Source organism: Trichoderma atroviride, chromosome 1 (assembly GCF_020647795.1).
Source record: "Trichoderma atroviride chromosome 1, complete sequence".
NCBI classification, from domain to species: Eukaryota; Fungi; Ascomycota; class Sordariomycetes; order Hypocreales; family Hypocreaceae; genus Trichoderma; species Trichoderma atroviride.
Genome location: NC_089400.1, coordinates 6,255,677 through 6,275,249, shown reverse-complemented (window position 1 = coordinate 6,275,249; position 19,573 = coordinate 6,255,677). Strand labels below are relative to the sequence as shown.

The 19,573-nt window shown below is 48.7% G+C and overlaps 9 protein-coding genes across 9 annotated transcripts; 3 read left to right on the top strand and 6 right to left on the bottom strand.

The window, feature by feature from the left end:
* Positions 1-589: 589 nt before the first annotated feature.
* TrAtP1_002266 (uncharacterized protein) lies at positions 590-2,905 on the bottom strand. Its single transcript, XM_014085498.2, has 3 exons — positions 2,553-2,905; positions 1,426-2,453; positions 590-1,361 (listed from the first exon to the last, which is right to left on the bottom strand). The coding sequence occupies exons 1-3, from the start codon at positions 2,659-2,661 to the stop codon at positions 813-815; spliced, it is 1,686 nt and encodes a 561-aa protein (XP_013940973.2). The 5' UTR covers positions 2,662-2,905; the 3' UTR covers positions 590-812.
* Positions 2,906-3,055: 150 nt separating this feature from the next.
* TrAtP1_002265 (uncharacterized protein) lies at positions 3,056-5,068 on the top strand. The gene is made up of 3 exons (XM_014085499.2): positions 3,056-3,752; positions 3,818-4,296; positions 4,378-5,068. The coding sequence occupies exons 1-3, from the start codon at positions 3,237-3,239 to the stop codon at positions 4,646-4,648; spliced, it is 1,266 nt and encodes a 421-aa protein (XP_013940974.1). The 5' UTR covers positions 3,056-3,236; the 3' UTR covers positions 4,649-5,068.
* Positions 5,067-10,038, bottom strand: TrAtP1_002264 (uncharacterized protein). The gene is made up of 3 exons (XM_014085500.2): positions 9,764-10,038; positions 9,591-9,702; positions 5,067-9,495 (listed from the first exon to the last, which is right to left on the bottom strand). The coding sequence occupies exons 1-3, from the start codon at positions 9,850-9,852 to the stop codon at positions 5,305-5,307; spliced, it is 4,392 nt and encodes a 1,463-aa protein (XP_013940975.1). The 5' UTR covers positions 9,853-10,038; the 3' UTR covers positions 5,067-5,304.
* A 522-nt stretch (positions 10,039-10,560) lies between these two features.
* Positions 10,561-10,971, bottom strand: TrAtP1_002263 (uncharacterized protein; the record flags this gene model as incomplete). Its single annotated transcript, XM_014085066.2, has 1 exon — positions 10,561-10,971. One exon carries the CDS (start codon positions 10,969-10,971, stop codon positions 10,561-10,563), a length of 411 nt encoding a protein of 136 aa, XP_013940541.2.
* A 2,024-nt stretch (positions 10,972-12,995) lies between these two features.
* TrAtP1_002262 (uncharacterized protein) lies at positions 12,996-13,639 on the top strand (the record flags this gene model as incomplete). Its single annotated transcript, XM_066111381.1, has 2 exons — positions 12,996-13,548; positions 13,602-13,639. 2 exons carry the CDS (start codon positions 12,996-12,998, stop codon positions 13,637-13,639), a joined length of 591 nt encoding a protein of 196 aa, XP_065967455.1.
* Positions 13,640-15,189: 1,550 nt separating this feature from the next.
* On the bottom strand, positions 15,190-15,960 carry TrAtP1_002261 (uncharacterized protein; the record flags this gene model as incomplete). Its single annotated transcript, XM_014085503.2, has 1 exon — positions 15,190-15,960. The coding sequence occupies one exon, from the start codon at positions 15,958-15,960 to the stop codon at positions 15,190-15,192; it is 771 nt and encodes a 256-aa protein (XP_013940978.2).
* A 336-nt stretch (positions 15,961-16,296) lies between these two features.
* Positions 16,297-16,864, bottom strand: TrAtP1_002260 (uncharacterized protein; the record flags this gene model as incomplete). Its single annotated transcript, XM_066111380.1, has 4 exons — positions 16,297-16,453; positions 16,509-16,573; positions 16,706-16,718; positions 16,779-16,864. 4 exons carry the CDS (start codon positions 16,862-16,864, stop codon positions 16,297-16,299), a joined length of 321 nt encoding a protein of 106 aa, XP_065967454.1.
* Positions 16,865-16,978: 114 nt separating this feature from the next.
* TrAtP1_002259 (uncharacterized protein) lies at positions 16,979-17,890 on the bottom strand (the record flags this gene model as incomplete). Its single annotated transcript, XM_014086295.2, has 1 exon — positions 16,979-17,890. The coding sequence occupies one exon, from the start codon at positions 17,888-17,890 to the stop codon at positions 16,979-16,981; it is 912 nt and encodes a 303-aa protein (XP_013941770.2).
* Positions 17,891-18,603: 713 nt separating this feature from the next.
* Positions 18,604-19,384, top strand: TrAtP1_002258 (uncharacterized protein; the record flags this gene model as incomplete). Its single annotated transcript, XM_014085504.2, has 2 exons — positions 18,604-18,617; positions 18,670-19,384. The coding sequence occupies 2 exons, from the start codon at positions 18,604-18,606 to the stop codon at positions 19,382-19,384; spliced, it is 729 nt and encodes a 242-aa protein (XP_013940979.2).
* Positions 19,385-19,573: the final 189 nt, after the last annotated feature.

The window sequence follows — 19,573 nt, the reverse complement described above, 5'->3', positions numbered from 1 at the left end:
CTGTGATAGGCCTCGCTGCAGCGCCAGGGAGCTTAGCCGAAGTGCTGTTGCAGCGGCCCCCAAATTATAGTGGGGAGCCTAGCCAGATGTGCAGGACGGCATGTTAAATTGGTATTCTTTTCTTTTCCTTCTTTTCTTTTTTTACAGTACTCCATCTTTCGGTGTGCAATTCTCAGCTGCAGGCTTCCAATTCTCTTATCGCAACTCTTTTTAATTACGTGTTGAATATTAGTATCTACCTACCTAGTTACTACTGAAAAACTAGTTTGAAAAGTGGCCAGCAATTGTGCTAGATTTGCTTCATGCTCGCCGTGGCCATGATAGTTCGATGAGGTCATCGGGGACTGCGCTCTACCAACCGGTACCTGGTACCAGCCGCGTGTTGGCCCTAGCCGGCGGTGCCATCGAGGTTGCCGCTGCGTACTGCCGAGTAGCGCCAACGCGAGCGATTGCACTGGGGCTACTGTAAAAAGGCTTCCTGTTTGGGACATTAGCGATCTCGTCTGATAACTGATCAATACCTACTCATAACAACAATAGTACTACTATTAACCAGAAGAATAGGATAATTACTGTGGCTAAATAATATCTCTTATCTAGATTCAGCTCGTAAACAAGCCATTTGTTCTACTTGACCCAATCGCCACATGGCAAGAGCAGCTTGTTTACCCTGAAGCTGTTTAAACGAAAAAAAGTAAGAAGAACGGATCGCTCATATACCTCAATGTGTTGCTAGTGAATCACACGCTATACTGTAAGTGTTCAATAATCATTCTTTCAAGCTGTTTTTGCCAGAGACCAGATGTGCCGCCCTAATGCCGAATTCCGCACAGCTTTCCACAGCTCTCCCTGCCAACGCCGCATAAAAGACATTTCCATTCCATCCCATTCCATACCTTGAAACATGCAAGAGACCAGTTTTCCCTAGTGTACACTAACCAAAATGCAAATACCCATTCGTCAATTTTGTTTTCGTCTTCTAATATCCCCTTTGAGGGCTCCGGTAGCTCCTCATTGAACTTGCCGCCCATTCCCCCCTTGACCGGGCTGCGACGCCCTACTGGTGTATACCCAAAGCCTTGCCCCAGAGCCTTGGGGGTTGACATGTCAAAATCCGTGTCTTCTTCTATAAACGCATATCGCTGTGATCTGGGAGTTGTAAAGTGTGTTCCAGGAGTCTCAAAATGTGTCCCGGGAGTCTCAAAGCGCTGTCTGAATTGCGCCGGCGTGACATCTGACCCCATTACAGGACCGTGAGAATAGGCGGGCGGATGCGCTGGCCCTGGCTGGGCCTTGGATCGTCCCCATCCAATCATGATGTTGGCAAAGATGACGAAGATGGCAATGGCGCCGAACAAGAGCTGGAGTATCGAGTTAGCAAGGGAGTATAGGAGTGTAGTATTGACTTGATTTTGATTTGCTTACCCAGGCCTTGAGATTCATTGCATCGGCAAACTCGTTAATGACATCGGCCACCTGTTTGATTGTGACCTTGACGCGCATAATGGCATCTGAATCCTGCGTCATGCAGTCGTACCACTCGGCACACAGCTCTATCAGTGCTGGCCGGTCATTTTTGGTGCACCCGTTGCTGATGTAGTGGTTCTGGCACTCTGAGATGTGGCTCATAATCTCCATCCGCGCCATCTCATTGGCGTTGCGGATGTCTGATCGCACTGCGTCAACAACGCTCCAGCCAAAGAACAGAACAACACCAATAATGAAGCAGTTGAGCCCCAGCTGCAGCCATCGATAGATGTGGTCGGGGGCTCCTGGATATCGGTCCATTGTGCCCAGCGCAGAGACAAACCAGCCCTCGCGTTTCGGGCCATGCTGCTGCTGCTGGCGCTGCTGCGACGATGATGGATGAGGTAGCGGCGCATTAGGGCCCAGTGGCATGCCTCCATACGACGCCGCGCTCGTATCCGTGTCCGAGGCATCGCCCTCCCAATCCGGTGGCATGTGTCGGATCACGCTGCTAACGTCCTTGTCGTGATTGTGGCGCTTCCTCTTCCTCAGCACCTGCATGTCCTTGCGAGGGGACTCTCTGCTGACTGGCCGAATCTCCCCTCTACCAGCTGCAAACTTCCGAGGCGACCCCCTGTTGTAGCGAGAGGTCTTGTCGATCTTGGTGGGCGTCGTGATGGTGCTGGTCGTCACGTCGCTCGAGTTCTCTGATTCAAAAGTGTCGTTGGGCAACACTGACAGCGCTGAGCCCGCTGAAGCTTCGGCTGCGTCTGGGCTGTCTTCGGCGACGGTGGTGAAGGAGGAGAAGGACTCGTCCATCTTTCTCGGCGTGGTGAATGCTGGGTTTCGGAACGGCGGCGCAACAACCTTGGGGGCGAGCTGGGGGGTGAAGAAGGATTTGGTGGGCGGCTTCGACGACGGCGTTCCAAAGGCAGAGAACGAGCCGCTCGCAGAAGCTGATTTGACGGGCGACGAAGTACTAAATACTGCACGTTTGATTCATCGTTAGCCACAATCACCATCGTCATCGTCATCGTCGCAACAGCTACACGATACTCGAGCCAACAGAGCAAGGGGATACCAACAATTGTCTGATCGCTTCTTGGCCACCTGCGCAAAGGGGCTCGTCAGATCGATCGGCCCCGTGTTCTGGTACTCCCACTCCATGGGAGCTTCAAATGTGCGGCGCTCCATGGCCACGGATGTCTTTTTGTCACAGCGTTATAGCTGGCAATGGCAATGATTATGGCGATGGCGTGTTTCTGCGTGTTTCTGCGACTTCAGACGAGCGAGTCGCAACCGCATCGTCTGGACCAAAGTACAAACTTCAGCGCCGTCACATTCATGCAAGAAGGGCCGATCTGCGCTGGGCAAGGGTGGGCGTGGGCTTCTTTTAGTCACCTCGAGTGCTCTTTTGCTTATCCACAGTCAATCTGCGTATCGTCACAGTGGCAACCGGCTCTTAGTGCCTGCGCCAAGTAAACAAACCAGAAAAAAAGACCAGCGGCGTTGGTGCCTGAGGCCGCAGCAAACTAAATTCGCAGCGGCTGCTTATGTCAGCAACGCGGTGGCTGCGTCTCGAAGGCAACCGCAGGAATGAACCTTTTCTCTGATCTGAAGATTGTTTCACCTCACCGTCACTCTCCGCCTGGCTTTTGGTTGCTGCCGCCGCGAAAAAGGGAAATTGCCATTAGCAGAATTCCAGATCCATCTCCACACATTTCACTTGCTGCTGCGCCATCGTTCTTCTGCAAATCCCAGCTTCCATCATGTCTGACCAGGGTTCGCCGGTCGACGATGGCCAGGAAAACGAATTCCAGGATGAGGTCGCCGACGCAGACTCGGACCGCGAATCCGACCTCCTGTCCGAAATCGACGAGAATCAGTTTGAAGACTACGACCCCGAGACGGCAAACATCGAGGACCGCCCAGTCGAGATTGACGAGGACATTGCCCGTACGCTAAAGGCCAGCAAGCGCAAGCGAGCCGAAGGAGAAAAGGCAGCCAAGAAGCCGCGGGAGACTCGCCGCGAGAAGCGACGGGATCGAGAGGAAGATGCGTCCGTGCAGGATGTCTCCAGCGGCGAGGCGGAGAAGAAGCCACGGAGGAAGCGAGCAGAGGCCGAGAGGCGCCCCCGAGCCAAGCCGGCATCGCCCCAGGACGACGCAGCCAACGACGAGAACCTTACCGAAGAGCAGCGGCAGAATCGGGAAATCGACCGCCGTCTGGATGCGGCGTTGAAGAGCCGTGGGACGGCCCCCAAGCGCCGGAGAAAGGATGAAATTGTACGTCTTTTATAGCACCTTGGGAAGCAGATGGATCGAGACACTAATGAACAATCACCAACCAGGATCTCGAAGACGAGATTGACGAACAGCTGGCTGCGCTCAAGGTCCAGATGGAGCGTGCCTGTCAAGCAGACAACAGCGCTCGTGAATCTGGACAGCCTGCCCTGCACAAGCTGAAGCTGCTCCCCGAAGTCGCTGGCATCCTGAATCGCAACAACGTCCAACATGCGGTGCTCGATCCGGATACCAACTTCCTGCAGCACGTCAAATTCTTTCTGGAGCCGCTCAACGACGGCTCACTGCCCGCCTACAACATTCAGCGAGACATCTTCACGGCTCTGACGCGTTTGAATATTGAAAAGGAGACTCTGCTGAGCAGCGGCATCGGCAAGGTGGTGCTGTTCTACACGAGGAGCAAGAAGCCCGAGCCTAGCATCAAGCGAATGGCCGAGAGGCTGTTGGGAGAATGGAGCCGTCCGATCCTCAAGCGGACCGACGACTACAAGAAACGCCACATCGAGACTCGCGAGTTTGATTATGAGTACGTATCTGCCATCTCCACTAGTACATGACATGTTTCTTCTCTCTATATGACGGTTGGCTAACACGATGGATGATGCAGAGCTGCCAAAATGGCTCAACGCCGCAAACAAGGCTCTCAGTTCACTCTCTCTGAGCGACCCGCACAGTCTGCTGCAGAAGCTGAGCGTGAACGATTCCTTGCCCCTGTCCGTGGTGGCAACCAGGCTCGCATGGTCAACCTTCCCGCAAGCTATACAATTGCTCCTGTGAGCACATTTGATGGCAGCAAGAGCCAAGACCACCGACCTCTCGGTGCTGGAGGAATGGAAGCTTTCAGGAGAATGACGCAGAAGAAGAAGAAGGCGGCTTAGAGAGCCTATTGACTTTTTTTCCAACCTGTACCACGCATTACACTCATCATGATATCCTCTCAAAAGTAGTCGACTGCATTGCTTTGTGGACTACTTTGAGAGTGGGTTTTCTATACATATGCTTTTTCTAATTTCAGGGAGAAGGCCCAAGATTCGTCTGAGGGAGACTGGCGTTTTTAGGAGCTTAAAGGGGGGAAACACAATACTAAATGCCAGAATGGTCATATGACAATGGTTTAAAACAAGTATAATTCAAATGAATACCTATAATTTGCTGCAAATACTGTCGCTTGAGATGGAATCCAATTACGTGCCCTCTTTACACATTTTATATGTCAGAGTGCTAATAGTAGACCTTTGCTCTTCTAATGGTGCAACAAGTCTATACAGATCAAAGTGAACATGTAAACTTTCCATTGGGCTTAACTGATTCCAGACTATATTATGGCTTTTATATTTTCCTGCTTGCCAGAATATCCTAGATATGGCATGCAACTTGCTTATATATATATACAAAATTTGATCAAGTCAAAACTAGTTAAATGTAGCCCATATTTCATCGTCTTTCAAAGCCCTTTGAGCCCGATATTGAAAAAAAAAAGCCCATAAGCAGCACACTCTTCTCTCAACCTCAATTCATTTCCAGCCTAAGCTAACTATACCTTGAGCCTTCGCAGCTCCTTCTTCGCCTTTAAATTCTCCGCCCACGCATCCTCAAACAGCGTCTTCTTCGGCGCAACCTCCCAGTCCTGGATATTCAGTCTCCTCACGACCTGGAACGAGCCCGTGCCGACGCTCATCGTCTGTCCCATGATGATACACTCGGAAACACCCTCGATGCGATCAGTCTTCATCTTGGCAGCCGCGTCGAACAGATGGTCGGGCGTCTTTTCAAAGGACGCCAGCTGCAGGACGCTCTCTCGCATCTTGGACAGACCGAAACGCGTGATGCCGAGGACTTCACCCTTGAATGTCATGACGTCGGCCAGCAGCTGGATATGACGGGGATCAATGTCCATGCCTGCCATGACGGCGGAGATTTCGACGACAATGGTGGTTCGGGCAGCCTCGATACCCAAAACATCACGGGCCTCCATGACGGAGTTGGAGCTTGCCTTTGTGCCAATGACACCTTCGGTAGTCATGCAAGCGCGCAGTCCGTATCCTTCCACCAGCACCATGTGCTCGCTCTGCTCCGAGGTCTGGATGATGGCTCTTGTAGCTTCGTTGTATCCCGAGATGGGGATCTTGGGGAGTGTACGGCGGAGGTGGTTGACCCGCAAGAGGAAGTCGGAAGTCTCCTCGGTCATGGTAAGAGAGGCGCCACTGCGCTGCCTCTTCTTGGCCGCGTCGGGATCCACCCAGCTATTGAGTACAAAGATCTTGATGTAGTTGGGGCCGATTGATATATCGGATGGCTGAATCTTGAGCTTCTTGAATCTCAAGATGGCCTCTGCAATATCAACAACGCCAATGCCAAGGTGCATGCTTTGCAGCGCCTCCATGTCAATGTACAGAATGACGGTTCCACGATCAGTAACCCATTCATCCTCAATTGCCTTTAGTACATCAATCACAAAAGTCTTTTCGATTCGCCCCTTGACTATGCGCGCGGCCTCGATTTGCTTGTCGTTTAGCAGTGGGCATGTAATGACTGGAGTACTAATGTTCTTGGACGCGTTGATGATTTCCTTGATACGCGGCACACCCTGAGTGATACTCATACCGGCGACACCGGCAAAATGGAAAGTCTTGAGCGTCATCTGCGTACCCGGCTCACCAATGGACTGCGCTCCGACAGCACCTACGGCATGGCCTGGCTCGACGTGGGCCTTGTGATATCTCTCCAAGCACTCCTTGACGAATCTTTGGAGCGTTGTCAGAGATACCTTGGTCACCCGCTCAACTCGGGCGAGCTGCACCTTGAGGTCCGCTGAAGCATCGGCGATGACATCCTCTTGGGTTGGGTCAGGATCCAATCCGACGAGTGCACGAGCTTTGGATATCTTCTGTGCTCGATCAGAGACATAAGAGTAGATGGTCTCGATGAAACCTCGAGCGCTTTCGTGCTCGTCAATGTTTTCATCAGTGGGATCAGAATAGTTGAGTAGTGCATTGTCTACCAAGCGGTGCCTCTGGTAACGCTGCTTTTCCTTCTCTAGCATGCTACTGCATACTGCAAGCACTTCGCGCGGAAGCAAAGATCTTTCGTTGTTATCCCAGGTGGTGCTCTCTGAGTGAGTCCACGTGCGGTCAAACGCCACAGGCACCGCGGAACCCTCCATGTCGACGGGATCCAACTTGTCGGCACCAAATTGAAATTGCACAATGCCTCCTGCCGACGTCCTGACAGTGTTGTCGTACTGAGTGGAAAGATCCTCCAGAGACTTCATCAATCGTCTGGACATGTAGCCCGTCTCAGCAGTCTTGACGGCGGTATCAATCAGACCTTCTCGACCTGATATGGCGTGGAAGAAGAACTCGGTTGGGAACAGACCCGAGTAGAAGCTGTTTCGTACGAAACCCTTTGACGCCGGCTGACGGGCATTCTTGTGGAAATGGGGCAAACTGCGGTCCTGGAAACCATCAGGCACACGCTGACCGCCAATAATCTGCTGTCCGACACAGGCAACCATCTGGGCGACGTTGATGTGCAGACCCTTGGAACCAGAGTTGGCCATGATCAGAGGAGCATTGTTACGGCTCAGCGTGTCCACACACTGCTGACCGGCCTGCTGTCGAACCTTGCTGAGAATACCAGAAATGGAAATCTCCAAAGTCTGTTCCATGTCACATCCGGGGGCCTTTTCAAGCTTTCCCGCCTTGAAAGTCTCGATAAGTGCGTCACTCTTGTCGTAAGCATCTTGGACAAGCCTATCTCTGGATCTTGTCAACTCTGTGATGGGGAAGACATCGCCCACGCCAAGCGAAAAGCCTTGGTTTCCTAGTGCTCTGGCGCAAAGCTTGGTCAGCCTGTTCATGGCAGCAACGGCGTGGTCGGGACCAAAATCTCTGAGGATAATGTAAAACACCGAGTTCTTCTTGCCAGATCCAATAATGGACTTGTCCATGCGACCACACATGACTTCTGAGTTTCGGATGACCAGCCAAGCATCGTTGGGATCCATATCCGGGCATTGTCCAGGCCTGGCCGAGTATTCTCTGCATCGTGCATCCAAGTTTACAAGGACTGGTGATTCCTTGTTCGGACGCATAAGCACGTTGAAAATCTGCTTTCCTGTCCAGAGCGCTTCCGGTTTGATAATCGACGGCGGGGGGAGATCAATGTTGACCACACCGTCCATCATATGCGTGCAGATGTAGGTAAAAGCCTTTCTGTTATAAAACCTATCCTTGCTACTGAGCAGATATGAAGCGGTGATAAAGTCCTGCGTAGCAGCAATGATGGGTTCTCCGTTCTTGGGAGTAGCCAGGTTGTGTTTGACACCCATGAGAGTCATGGCCTCGGCACGAGCCTCTTCAGATTGCGGAACGTGTAGGTTCATCTCGTCACCGTCAAAATCGGCGTTATAGGGGCCACACACACACTCGTTCAGACGGAATGTTCTCCAGGGTCTAATCTTTGCAAAATGGCTCATGATACTGAGCTTGTGCAGAGAAGGCTGTCGATTGAAGAGAACAATGTCTCCATCCTCAAGATGCCGTTCGACAACATCGCCTATCCGAAGGTCTCGCGCAACAAGGGCCTTGTCACCAAACTGTAGGTCCTGTTTCCAGTTTCCGTTGTCTTTGATAACGTGGTTTGCGCCTGGGTGCACTTTTGGTCCGTTCAAGATGCACTGTCTCAGCTTTTCCAAGTTGTGGCTCTGGACTCGCTCAGGGAATGTCAAGTTCTTGGCGACAAGCTGTGGAACGGCGACTTGATTGATAGCCAAGTTTGGATCTGGCGAAATGACTGTTCGGCCTGAAAAGTCGACTCGCTTTCCAGACAGGTTTCCTCGGAATCGTCCCTGTTTGCCCTTGAGACGCTGGCAGAAGCCTCTGATGCTCTTTCCGAAGCCTGGCTGATTAAGTCCAGGGACATCACTGTTGACATACATGGCAATCTGTAGCTGCATGTACTCCCACTGTTCCATGATGGTCTGCATGGGCTTTCCCTTGTTCAGCGCCGTTCGAATCAATCCGCTTATATAGACAATCTCGGCCAGCTTTGCGGTAAGGTCGTCTTCTGTACTGGCTCCTTCTTGTGCAACCGACGGTCTGATGCAAACAGGAGGAGCAGGGACAAACTGCCAGATGAACATCTCGGGACGGCCCTCTGTTGGATCCAGTCCAAGCAGCTCGCAGTCTGTGGGGCCAATCATCTTGAAGTGGTTGAGCACCCAGAGAGGATTCAGATCCTCCATGGCCCTCACAAGATGCTTGTCCAGATCCGGGTTCAACTTCTTGGCTTCGTCAAACGAGGCATCGAACGCAATCTTGCTCTCCGGAGGCATCTTCTTCTGGGACGTCGACTTCTTGTATGCCGAGAACTTATCGTGGGTGAGCTTGAGGACTCCGACCTTTCGAATCTGGCCGTTGATCTCGCCGCAATACGGGCATGTCCTACATTTCCTGCACTGCTCGTTGATCCTTTTGTAGACTGCGGTTCGGCGGATGTTATCCAATCCAGGTCGGCGCAGGTCGTGGAGGAAACTTCGTCGCTCTTCTTCGGTGAGGAGTACTCTGGCGCAGGTTTTGCAGACGTTTTGGAGGATTGTCTGGATGAATCGCAGGTAGCCGATGTGGAAAGCAGGAAGTGCTAGTCGAACGTGGCCAAAGTGACCGATACAGAACTTGAGAGGCTCTTGACAGGTACCGCATTTGCCCGACTTGCTCGACGTTCCCTAGAACAAGGGTCAGTAGGCCGTCGCAACCGATGTGATATTGCTGTGCAATACAATATTAACAGCCCAAGATTATAGCCAAGCCATGCACTCACCATTCGCAGATCAAGAGCTCCATTGGTGAGGGGGGATCGGTTGTTGTCGATGTCGTAGAGCATGCGCTGGGAAACCTCCAGCACTCCTTGGTTGACGATGTCTTGGTTGGACCTGCACAAGAGCCGCTGTTAGAGATACGACAAACGTTGTCACCCGAGAAAAGCAAACCCACTGGATGCCAAACTTGATCCCCTTGAAGCGCTTGGGGAGATTATCAGTGAGCTGCTCCTTGGTGGAGCTCACAAACGCGGCGTGCGCCATGCTGTCGCTTCTTCAGGCTGGGATTCCTCTGCGGGGAGAATTTCGGTTTGCGCTGTTTATATCATGAAGACATGATCTCGATTCGATGCTGACGACTCCGGAAACAGGCGGAAGAGGCGGCCGTAGGTTTGCGATTGAGCTTGCGGATGACCCAGAGGTTGGTTCGGATGAGGCTGGAAATAATTTTTGAGGTTCAGTCATCCGTCGTCCCCCACCAGGCAATCGATAAGCCGTACAGGTGCAGATACAGCGCCCCACCTGCTGTAAGCTATTTTTTAGCAGCTAGACGACTGCCTAGGATCAACATGGCGCTAAGAGTATAGCCTGAACCGACAGCCAAGGTGGTATACAGCTGTCTATGCGTTGTAAAAAGGGAGAGAAAGAGCTATTTTCAAATGGTTGATAGTCTCAAGCATGAGGTGAGATGTAATAGGTGAGTTTCTTCTGTATTCATCTTATAAGAGGACTAATTCAATAGTATGGAATCCACTTTACTGTATTTGCTGCTATTACTCACTGCAGCAGGAGGAATGGCGAGGACGAGAAAGTTGTTCGCAAGATGTATAAGGATGATGTTGAATCATCAGCAAACACAGTAGGAAATCTTCAATTTGTAGTATTTATCGAAACTCATCAAAAGGTAAGAATATAGCTCAAAGATATTACAACTCTATCTGGCCCTGAGTTGCAAATGTTGGGCAATGGCCCTCAGTTCTTCACTCCATGCTCCTTGATCAAGTCACCAATGTGTTGGTCGGTAGAGTTGTTGGCGATAGCCTCGGCAACTTGGTCAAAGACGGCAGTATTGTCCTTCTGATGCAACCGCCATGTTGCTCCATTCTCCTCCTTCCACCCAAACACGTCAGGGCCAACCGGGTTACAGTCTTCATTCTCATCAATCGCCCCCTCTACCACAGCCCAGTTGCCGGCGGATATAATAGGATCGCCATCTGGGCAAACACATACATTGTTGGCCGCCGATACAATAATGATGCCGCATTGGTTTTCATTATTGGCCAAAAACCAACTCGCGATACCGTCCGCACCATTGTCTGCTTGCCAATTCGCGCAGGTAGCGAGGCTTCCTATGAAGCAGCATTCACCGGGAGGGAGATTCATGCATTCAGCAAAGAGCCCCGATGCACAGACAGTATCTTCATTGAAAAACTGGAGAGTTGCTGTTTGAGCAAGGGCTACAGAAAGCAATGAGCTCCAAGCAAAAGCACGAGTATTGGACGGCATATTAGATTTAAAAGGGATTTTCTTGATTCAGAATTCTCGGCGGTTTGTGTAAGTGAATGGAAGTTCATTGACTGTTTATGACACTGGAGTATAGCAAAAGGTCAACAAATGAAGTCGGGTCAATGCAGGTGTATAAATACCTACCTACGTAGTGAAGCAGACTTTCCCTTATCCCATCAAAACTCCAAGTTCTAACCAACTGGATTTTGATCAGGAGACATGATTAAATTACAAAGTATTATAAATTGAAAGTAATAAATAGCAGTTCACTCAACTTGGACATGCTTCTCTTCTATTCGTCCGGCTGCATGCTATGTGCTGCCACTAGATTCTATTAACGCCCGCGTATCTCTTGCGTCCGTATAGCCGTTGGCATATTGCTGTAAGTTACAAGTCATGTTTTTTCACTTCAACAAATAACTCATATATTTATTCTCAGGTGATTCATGTTATCGGATATATGAGACTGTGCTTGTACTAACCCCCGCGATTCTGATTTATTTATGTTGACCTGGTATAAAATGTTGCGTTTATATATTTCACTTTTGAGACATATTGTTTAGAATCAGAGAAATTCTCGAGCAGTCAGTTAACAATATAGAAGCTATTTTTCATGAATTCTGTCCTCTGAATCTCCTCGTCCAAGGAAGGTATCGATAGTGTCTTGATTCTCTAGGAACAAGGCCAGCGCTCGGAGAACAGGGTAGACAAAGCGCAAATGCCGTAGGATTAAAGCGTAAATCCGATTTCCTGTCCAATTGGTGGGCTGATGCATGTAGTATGCGTGTGTAATAGCTGATGTAACATAGGTGACTTAAAAATATAACGGTTGTGTAAAATAATGTAATATACTTTTCGGCAATATCATTAGACCTGAAAGGGTATTGAAAAAAAAGACGAGAATGGTAAAAATGTGACCGAGATTATTAAACAGAGGAGCAAAAAATTAACTGCGTACATAAGGGCTTACTCGGTGGGTTGATCATGTAGTAGGTGGCCTGCTATACTCCCACCTCTCTCTTATGCCTACTAGACAACCCCCCGACGGCCCCTCGAGTATGAGATAGGTAGGTAATATTGTTATTACCCGATGGTCCGAGGACACAAGTCAAACATCTTCATATTTTATAACTCCGGCTTGTTTCCGCTGTACTGTGTTTCGCAATATGTAGCCCTACTTATTTGACCTAAACCTCTTTAGTATAAGCTTATTTACTTTTGAACCACTGCCCAAAGGAAGAAGTTCTATCAGGAAATACTTTTATTTACTCTTATATAGTGTGCTACACACGGTGATATATTATAACCCGAGTACCACTAGGAGGCTTCTATATAATAAAATGTATTCTTGGTATCAAATACCTTTCATGAGTTTCTTTTATAAACTCAATTATAATATCAATAATACTCTTATTTGTTGTTAATATGTGTTACAAGTTCATGAACAACCACAATAATGAGCGCAGTAGGTACATAACTAAGCCAAAACTTTTTGCTTCCGATTGCCAAGTATCAATGGGTGTCATCGGGGATATCCTCGGGGAGTATCTGATGAAATCGAGTGATTTCTGCGCCCGCAAGATAAAAACTATGAGTTAATGGGATGCTATCCTCCTCATATCTCATAAACAAGTATATAAAACTAGCTTGAAATAGTAACCTAACTAAACTGTGCAGTTTCTGTTCTTACAAGCTACCTAATCAAGTAAATCAAGTCTTGTAATTACCTACCAAATGACATGAACACTTGAGAAGCAATCTCTTTACAATTTTTGTTTGCTTTGAAAGGGAGAATTTTGCAATATATATAGGCTGCATCACTCCATTCAAAACATCCTGAACGCTCTATACTCATCCTCACAACTCATACACTTTTAACTCACTCAAAGATAACCGCAACCATGTTGTTCCTTAACAATCTTTTACTTTTCACTACTGCAGCTTTGGCTGTTAATGTCATCATATTCATTGTCGATGATGACCATGATTGTCCTGATGATGAAACTGTTCTTGTTTGCAATGACATTGACCTTGGCATCTGCTGTACCAACACTGCTTTTACGGACTTTCCCACATTGCAAGTCGCCGGGCTCAACACTGACCCAACGGCTGGCGAAGTTGCCATTGCTTTTTCCCAATCGGGAAACAATAGATGCGGCGTTTCTTGCGATTCTGCCTTTGCAGAAAACAACGCCTGTCTGTCTTGCGTTGTCAACGATGTCGATACTATCAGTGGCGGAGGTTGGAACGTTCTTCCGGCAGCAGATGAATCTACGGAGTCACTATCTGCCTGCAAAAGCTCCGTGGATCCTGACGAGCTCAAATACCAAGGCCGCTCGTACAATATTTATCATGATGTTCCTGCAAGTGTCAGCGCTCAACTCATTGATCTGGTCAAGAAGAACGTCGACGTTGCCGATTTCCCAGCGCACTTGTCTCAATATGAAAAGAAAGGTACGGAATGAATTGCTGCATAAAGCTTTTCGCTAATGCGTTCAACAGTCTAGGTACCTACCTGCATAAGAGCCAAGACGTCGATGTCTAATGGCTTTCTCTTGGGAGTCTGGCGTTGACTCTCTATCAAGCGGAACACTCAAACGCGGGGTTAGCTAACCAAAGAGTCAATTGATGGGAAGATCAAGGTGAAGAAGGAACACGAATTCATCAAGAAGGAATAGTTCAATGCACAGTCTTTTGCGAGGAATTTACATGCAATATATTAAAAAAGCCTAGGTATACTTCATTCGTTTAGGAATATAACTCTTACACCTTTAAAGTGGTTCTATTCATTCGAGTAAACATACTGGCATCAATTTACCATCCAGCAAAACACTGGACATTACGTAGTACCTAGCAAGTACGATGGGTGGTATAAATCAACAAGCAGAGAAATGAAGGCACTTACTTGATATATACTTGTTGGTATCTTTATTGCGTCTAGCTACACAATAATTGAAGCACAAATCTACCTCCTGTCAAAAGCATGGCAGAGTCTAATCTGATTGGTCACAGCAAACGGATTGGATTCCGCGCACACTGCACCGAATTGAGCGATGGTGGCATAACCTGACTGCCCTGTATGCCAAGGTAACAACCCTTGGTCGGGATCTCTGTACGACCTGTATAGACGAGCAAGGAGATGATAACTCAACGAGGAGGCTCAGACACAAAATGTAAAGTGGTAGGATTCACTAATTGGCATTGAAGGATTACCAGCTTCCGTAATAGGCAATTGCAGATATCTAAAACCAGTAACTATGAGCAATAAATGCAGCGCAATTAAGAAGCAACACTCTAGATCAAATCTGATGCAAATACATAAACTGACTTTCTGCCAGTTCAAGAAGCGGACAACCTCCATTCCGACTTTGACAACTTCAATACATCGCTTCTATCCACCGCTTTTTCGCATCCATCTCTTTAGCAAATGCATTCGCAGCTGCTGTACGGCACAAAATGGCAAACCTAAAAACCCTTCTGTGTGTCCTTGCCTCAATAATGACGATAGTTAAAGGCCTGGAACAAGTCGCCGTCTATTTGGGGCCCGACTGTTCTTTTTCTCAAGACATAGCTCTCGGTCCATTTGAAGGCAGCCTTGGCCCAAACAACTGTCCCATCGTTCCATTGGATAAAGTAGAAGGCGGAGAGCAGCCTGATGGGACGTACCGCCTGTGGTTGTCTCCTCCTGCGTCATTGTTCGAAAACGGGAACCAGTTGATTGTGCGCAGTCCTGCAGCAAACGGTCAAGATCAGTGCGGTCCGATCAACGATATTATAACAACTGTGGGATGCTATGAGATAAATACCGCCGCGAATATTGTCTTGCAACTGTGCGTGGATCCAGAGAACTGCGGTGCGTCTTCGTGAACAGAGAAGAGAGGAATTGGCGATGGCCAAAGGAACAATTGCATTAGTGTATCACATTCAGGCATTGACCTCGGCATAGCCTGATGCAATATTTATCAGATAATTAGAACTGTATAACCATCTTCCAGCAGCTTTATTGTGATATCGGCTAATTGTAAAGTCCACATGTGACAGGTCGTATGTGATGCATTCCTATGCATTCAACTCCAGGAGTGTTGCATTCTTCCACTATTGCTGACCCGCAGAAGTAAATGCTACAGCAGCGTCGACAAATCTTGCCCATTGGCCAAACTCCTCGTCATCTCGCGGCGCATAAATCATGACATATGGCAATGGAATGCGTCCCATCACGCCACTTAGCGGATGCAACTCGGCCCATCCCTTTGCCATTGCCTCCTTCGCATCAGTTAGGCTGAGAACCATGTGAGAACTTGCTTCTCCATGTACGTGAACGATTTCACCCTTTGTACTTTTCTCCAGGTATTTTGGCAGTGGGCTGCTAATCAAGAATAACGCAGGATTTTCTTTGGCCTCCAAGCCAGATGCCTTCACAGCGAGCTTCTCCGGGTGGCGGCTGGACAATTCTTTCAAATGGTTGTTCATTCGTGTGACAAGAGTGGCATCGCCTGTTTCGGTAGTCTGCCTTTGAGGGGCTACGTAGTTGGGGATGGTTGGCCGATTGCCTCGACGTTGCGCAAGCGGCTCTTGGAGAAATCGTGTGTCGCCATGTGGTTCGTAAGGAGCGGAAACTCCAGGCTTTTGAAAGATGCCGATATCGATAGTGCTGCTCAGACTAAGTGGACGTAGAGTTTCTTGAAGAAGCCAGCCAAAAGCATTATGCGGGAGGCCGCCGGGGCCAAGGTCGATGTAACCGCGATATGAAGGCATGACTAGAGCTGCCAGGGGAATGATAGCAACAGCAGATGTAAAGAGAATGGGGTGCTGGCGTATATATGCGAGCGCAGATGAAGAGAGGCGTGATGGGTCCCAGGCTGACATGTTGGACAAGAGACTGTTGATGGATATAAATAGATTGATTTCTAGTTGTCTAGGGCAATGTATTGGGAGTTGTAAGATTAAAGTTGCTCTCTGGAGGATATCCGCGCAGAAAACAAACTGTGTGAGACAGAAGGAGCTTGCAAATATAGGCGCATGTGAGCTGTTGACATCAGAGCTTCTGAGTGGGATGCGTCGCTATCCAAATCCGAACCCCGAAGTCGGGAATTTCGTATCTTGGTAGGACAGGAGCAACCAATTTCTTTGCCTGCAGGTCTCAAAATCTGCGAGCAGATTCGTGTAGTCGGCAATCGTCGTTGGAGCCCATTCCCGCTCTGTCTATTCTTTCTGATTATTTGGGTCCGGATTCGGCCAGATTTCTCTGCCGTAGGATTGTCGGTTCCGGCCCCGTCTTATGGTCTCGATGCCAGTGGAGTCGCGATTTTCGATCAGATCGGAGCTCCGAGCGGCTGTCGCTAATTTATAGCGAAGGACCCTATATGCCGGTAAGCAAAAAGAGCAACATTGACTTGAGATTAACTGAACCTCACACGTAGAGCGCCGCTATGCTCTTTGGGCTATTGCGGCGCTTGTTCTCCGATGACCAATTGGCTCTCTATGCAAGAGAGATGTCAGAACGTCTATCCTCGTCTTCGAAGTTTGTTGTGCAATATAAGCTGAGCATATTCCTCTGGGCGAGTGGCTCTCGATGGGTTTCTCTAATGCTGGCTTCGATGCACAGCCTGACCTTGAATATCTCTCTAAGAATTCAATGTCAGAAGCGAGCGAGCGATTGTAGAGAAGATTTGCGACATTATTACCGTTTCAAATAATCTGCGATTGAATCTGTAATTGCATTGGCGATGAATCTATTTGGAGTTGCCGGACTTTGGAAAGTTGAGGTCATTGCACATGGCGGCAGTAAATTAGGCGGTCAGCCCTCTGTAAACAACTGCTGCAAATGTTATTCAACCTCTACCACGGCATCTACATGTAATTTCTGTTCAAGCCTCTGCTAACATCAAAGCTTCAGTTCTGCCATCCACTCCGAAACTTCTTGTCCAATGCTATGGGGATAATCTTCTTGCACATAATGGCTTCCAGGCCCAAGATAGACAGTTTTGACATTCTTTATCTTCTCGCTCAACGTCTTGAAGTGCTCCTCCCTGATGATGGCTCCGGGCTTCACCCAGAAGAACAGCTTTGGCAAGTCTGATCCCTCAAGCCATTTCATGTACTTTTGAGCCTTGTCCCACACTTCTTCTGGATGTCCATCAATTGGGATCTCGTTGGGGAACCTCCAAGTGGGCTCACGGTCTGCAGGAATCAGAAATGGTCGACGATACTCGGTCATTTCCTCTTCCGTCAAGGCTCGAAAGACACCCCTAGGCAGAACAGTTTCGACAAAGAAATTATCCTCGACGATCATCTTTCGACCGAGCTCAGGTGTGCGGAGGGGTTCAAAGGTCGCTCTGAATTGAGGGGGACGAGCGTCCCAGCCACCACCAAGGGCTGGAATCCACTCCATAAATGCGATGCCTGCGACGCGATCTTCGTGGCGGCTGGCCCAGTCAAAGCCGAGAGCAGAGCCCCAGTCGTGGATGATGAGAGTAATGCGCTCTGTTGGCAAAACGGCATCGAGAAAAGCATCGATATAGCGCTGGTGGTCGCGGACTCTGTATTCCAGCTCAGGAACCTTGTCGGAGTCTCCAAAGCCGATAAGATCCGGTATGATACAGCGGCTCTTCTTCGCTACATGAGGAAAGACGTTGCGCCAAAGATAGGAGGATGTTGGGTTGCCATGCAAGAAGACGACAGTGGATTCTGAAGTGGTGCCCACGTCGACATAGGCCATTTGGTTTCCTAAAACGCGCACCTTCTTCTTCTCATAAGGGAAGGCAGCTGAAATCTCGAGACCTCGATCAGTCGACATGGTAAAGATGGAGAGAGGAAGATGAAGACTTGATTAATTGCTGAGGAGAGTTTGACCAAGCGATTCTTCTAATCTTGAGCTGCTTATCGGGATCTCGTAGGAAACGAGGAGGAGATTCCGCTCGTTTATATACCGGGCTATTGTGACAGAGAGGGCGGCACAAGAAGCGAATACATCAATACTAGCACTTTCAATCGTCGGCCAACTTTCCAATCGACCAATCTTTTACATCAAGGTGATTTGAAATGCATTCCAATTTAGGTAAACTAACCCTGGTTGAATAGCAATCCCCAAGCTAGGCATGTTGCGCGATGAGTAATTCCCCCCGACAATCTATCCCGCGTATCCTATACCAGACGCCCATTCAAGTATCTCCTCCGGCCCCAATGACTATTTGTTTCGATAGTGATGTCAAACTACTCTTCTGCCTCGGTCTGTCTATTATATCGACTGTTTACTGATCTTTCCTCTCCGTAGCCCCATTGTCCATATATTCAAGTTTCAGGTTCAGTAATACGAAATGCTGTCAATATATATGAACATGGAATCTTTTGCACATTATCTTCGAAGATGATTAATCTGTTCAAACACTATGCCAATTAGCCTGAAGCAATTTCCCAGTCCAGAAAATGAATCAACTATTTAGCTGCGTGAAGCCCAGATGTAGCTCGTGGCGCAGCAGCAATCGCTTCCATTTCGAACTCTTCCACGCAATGTCTTCCAATAGGTATTTCTACCACGCTGTTCTATCTGGTGTCTGTATACTAACTGCTTTTTAGCTCCGATCTTCTGCAAAGCGTTATTGACGCTCATGGTGGTCGAGAATACTGGGATTCGGTTCTGTTTCTCGCTGTAGAGTTTGAGTTCTCGGGGCCGGCGCTGGCCAACAAAGGGCATCCCGGGCCTCATGACGTCAAGATAATAGTCGATACAAAAACGCAAAAAGTCACCATTGCGAAATTTGGACCCTATTACGGATCTTGGTCACCCGAGCGCACTGAAGTTGCCAAGATTGGTTCTCCAGATCCGTTGGACGTTCGAGAGAATCCGAGGGCCGCATTCGACTCACATACGTATGAGTCGAAATGGGATGCCCACAATCTCATCTATTTCATCGGCTATGCGTTTTGGAACTATTTCAACTTTCCATTCCATCTTCAATCATCGGACATCCAGACCAGCGAGGTAGATGGATCGACGCTTGAGAATGGCGAGAAATGGACAACGTTGGAAGTTGTGCACCCTGACGGATACCCAACACACACAAAAGTCCAGAAATTTGACTTTGATGCTGAATATCGGCTGCGGCGCATGCAATATCGCGTGGATGTGATGAAGCAAGGCCCTCCGGTGTGGCATACTTGCTACAACCATGCCGTCTCTGGCAAGTTCGTTTACCCAACTCTACGAGTCGTGAGCGTGACTGTCCCGGGTAAATCTTTCTTTTCTCCTTTTGTTTTGAACAACATTTCAGTGGAACCTATTTACTTTTAGATCCTTGGGGCGATGAGATCTGGATGTGCAAGAGTGCTTCATATATAATACACACTTGGCTTGCACATCACATGGTAGCTTGTTTGCGGCAGATAGAGTGAAGCCGATAGTCCCTCGGGGTGCAGCAACATCTGCTTAGAAAGAAATGCTTACTGGACTGGAATTGACGTGCTCACGTAACCGCATGAA

Excerpts from the sequence above, each read along its gene's own strand:
- TrAtP1_002264 (XM_014085500.2), bottom strand. The coding sequence starts at position 9,852 with ATGGCGCACGCCGCGTTTGTGAGCTCCACCAAGGAGCAGCTCACTGAT. Across the intron at positions 9,703-9,763 it reads GGGATCAAGTTTGGCATCCA|GTCCAACCAAGACATCGTCA; the intron begins GTGGGTTTGCTT and ends GCTCTTGTGCAG. Across the intron at positions 9,496-9,590 it reads GAGCTCTTGATCTGCGAATG|GGAACGTCGAGCAAGTCGGG; the intron begins GTGAGTGCATGG and ends CCCTTGTTCTAG.
- TrAtP1_002266 (XM_014085498.2), bottom strand. The coding sequence starts at position 2,661 with ATGGAGCGCCGCACATTTGAAGCTCCCATGGAGTGGGAGTACCAGAAC. Across the intron at positions 2,454-2,552 it reads CAAGAAGCGATCAGACAATT|TATTTAGTACTTCGTCGCCC; the intron begins GTTGGTATCCCC and ends TCAAACGTGCAG. Across the intron at positions 1,362-1,425 it reads CAATGAATCTCAAGGCCTGG|CTCTTGTTCGGCGCCATTGC; the intron begins GTAAGCAAATCA and ends TCGATACTCCAG.
- TrAtP1_002265 (XM_014085499.2), top strand. The coding sequence starts at position 3,237 with ATGTCTGACCAGGGTTCGCCGGTCGACGATGGCCAGGAAAACGAATTC. Across the intron at positions 3,753-3,817 it reads GCCGGAGAAAGGATGAAATT|GATCTCGAAGACGAGATTGA; the intron begins GTACGTCTTTTA and ends ATCACCAACCAG. Across the intron at positions 4,297-4,377 it reads ACTCGCGAGTTTGATTATGA|AGCTGCCAAAATGGCTCAAC; the intron begins GTACGTATCTGC and ends TGGATGATGCAG.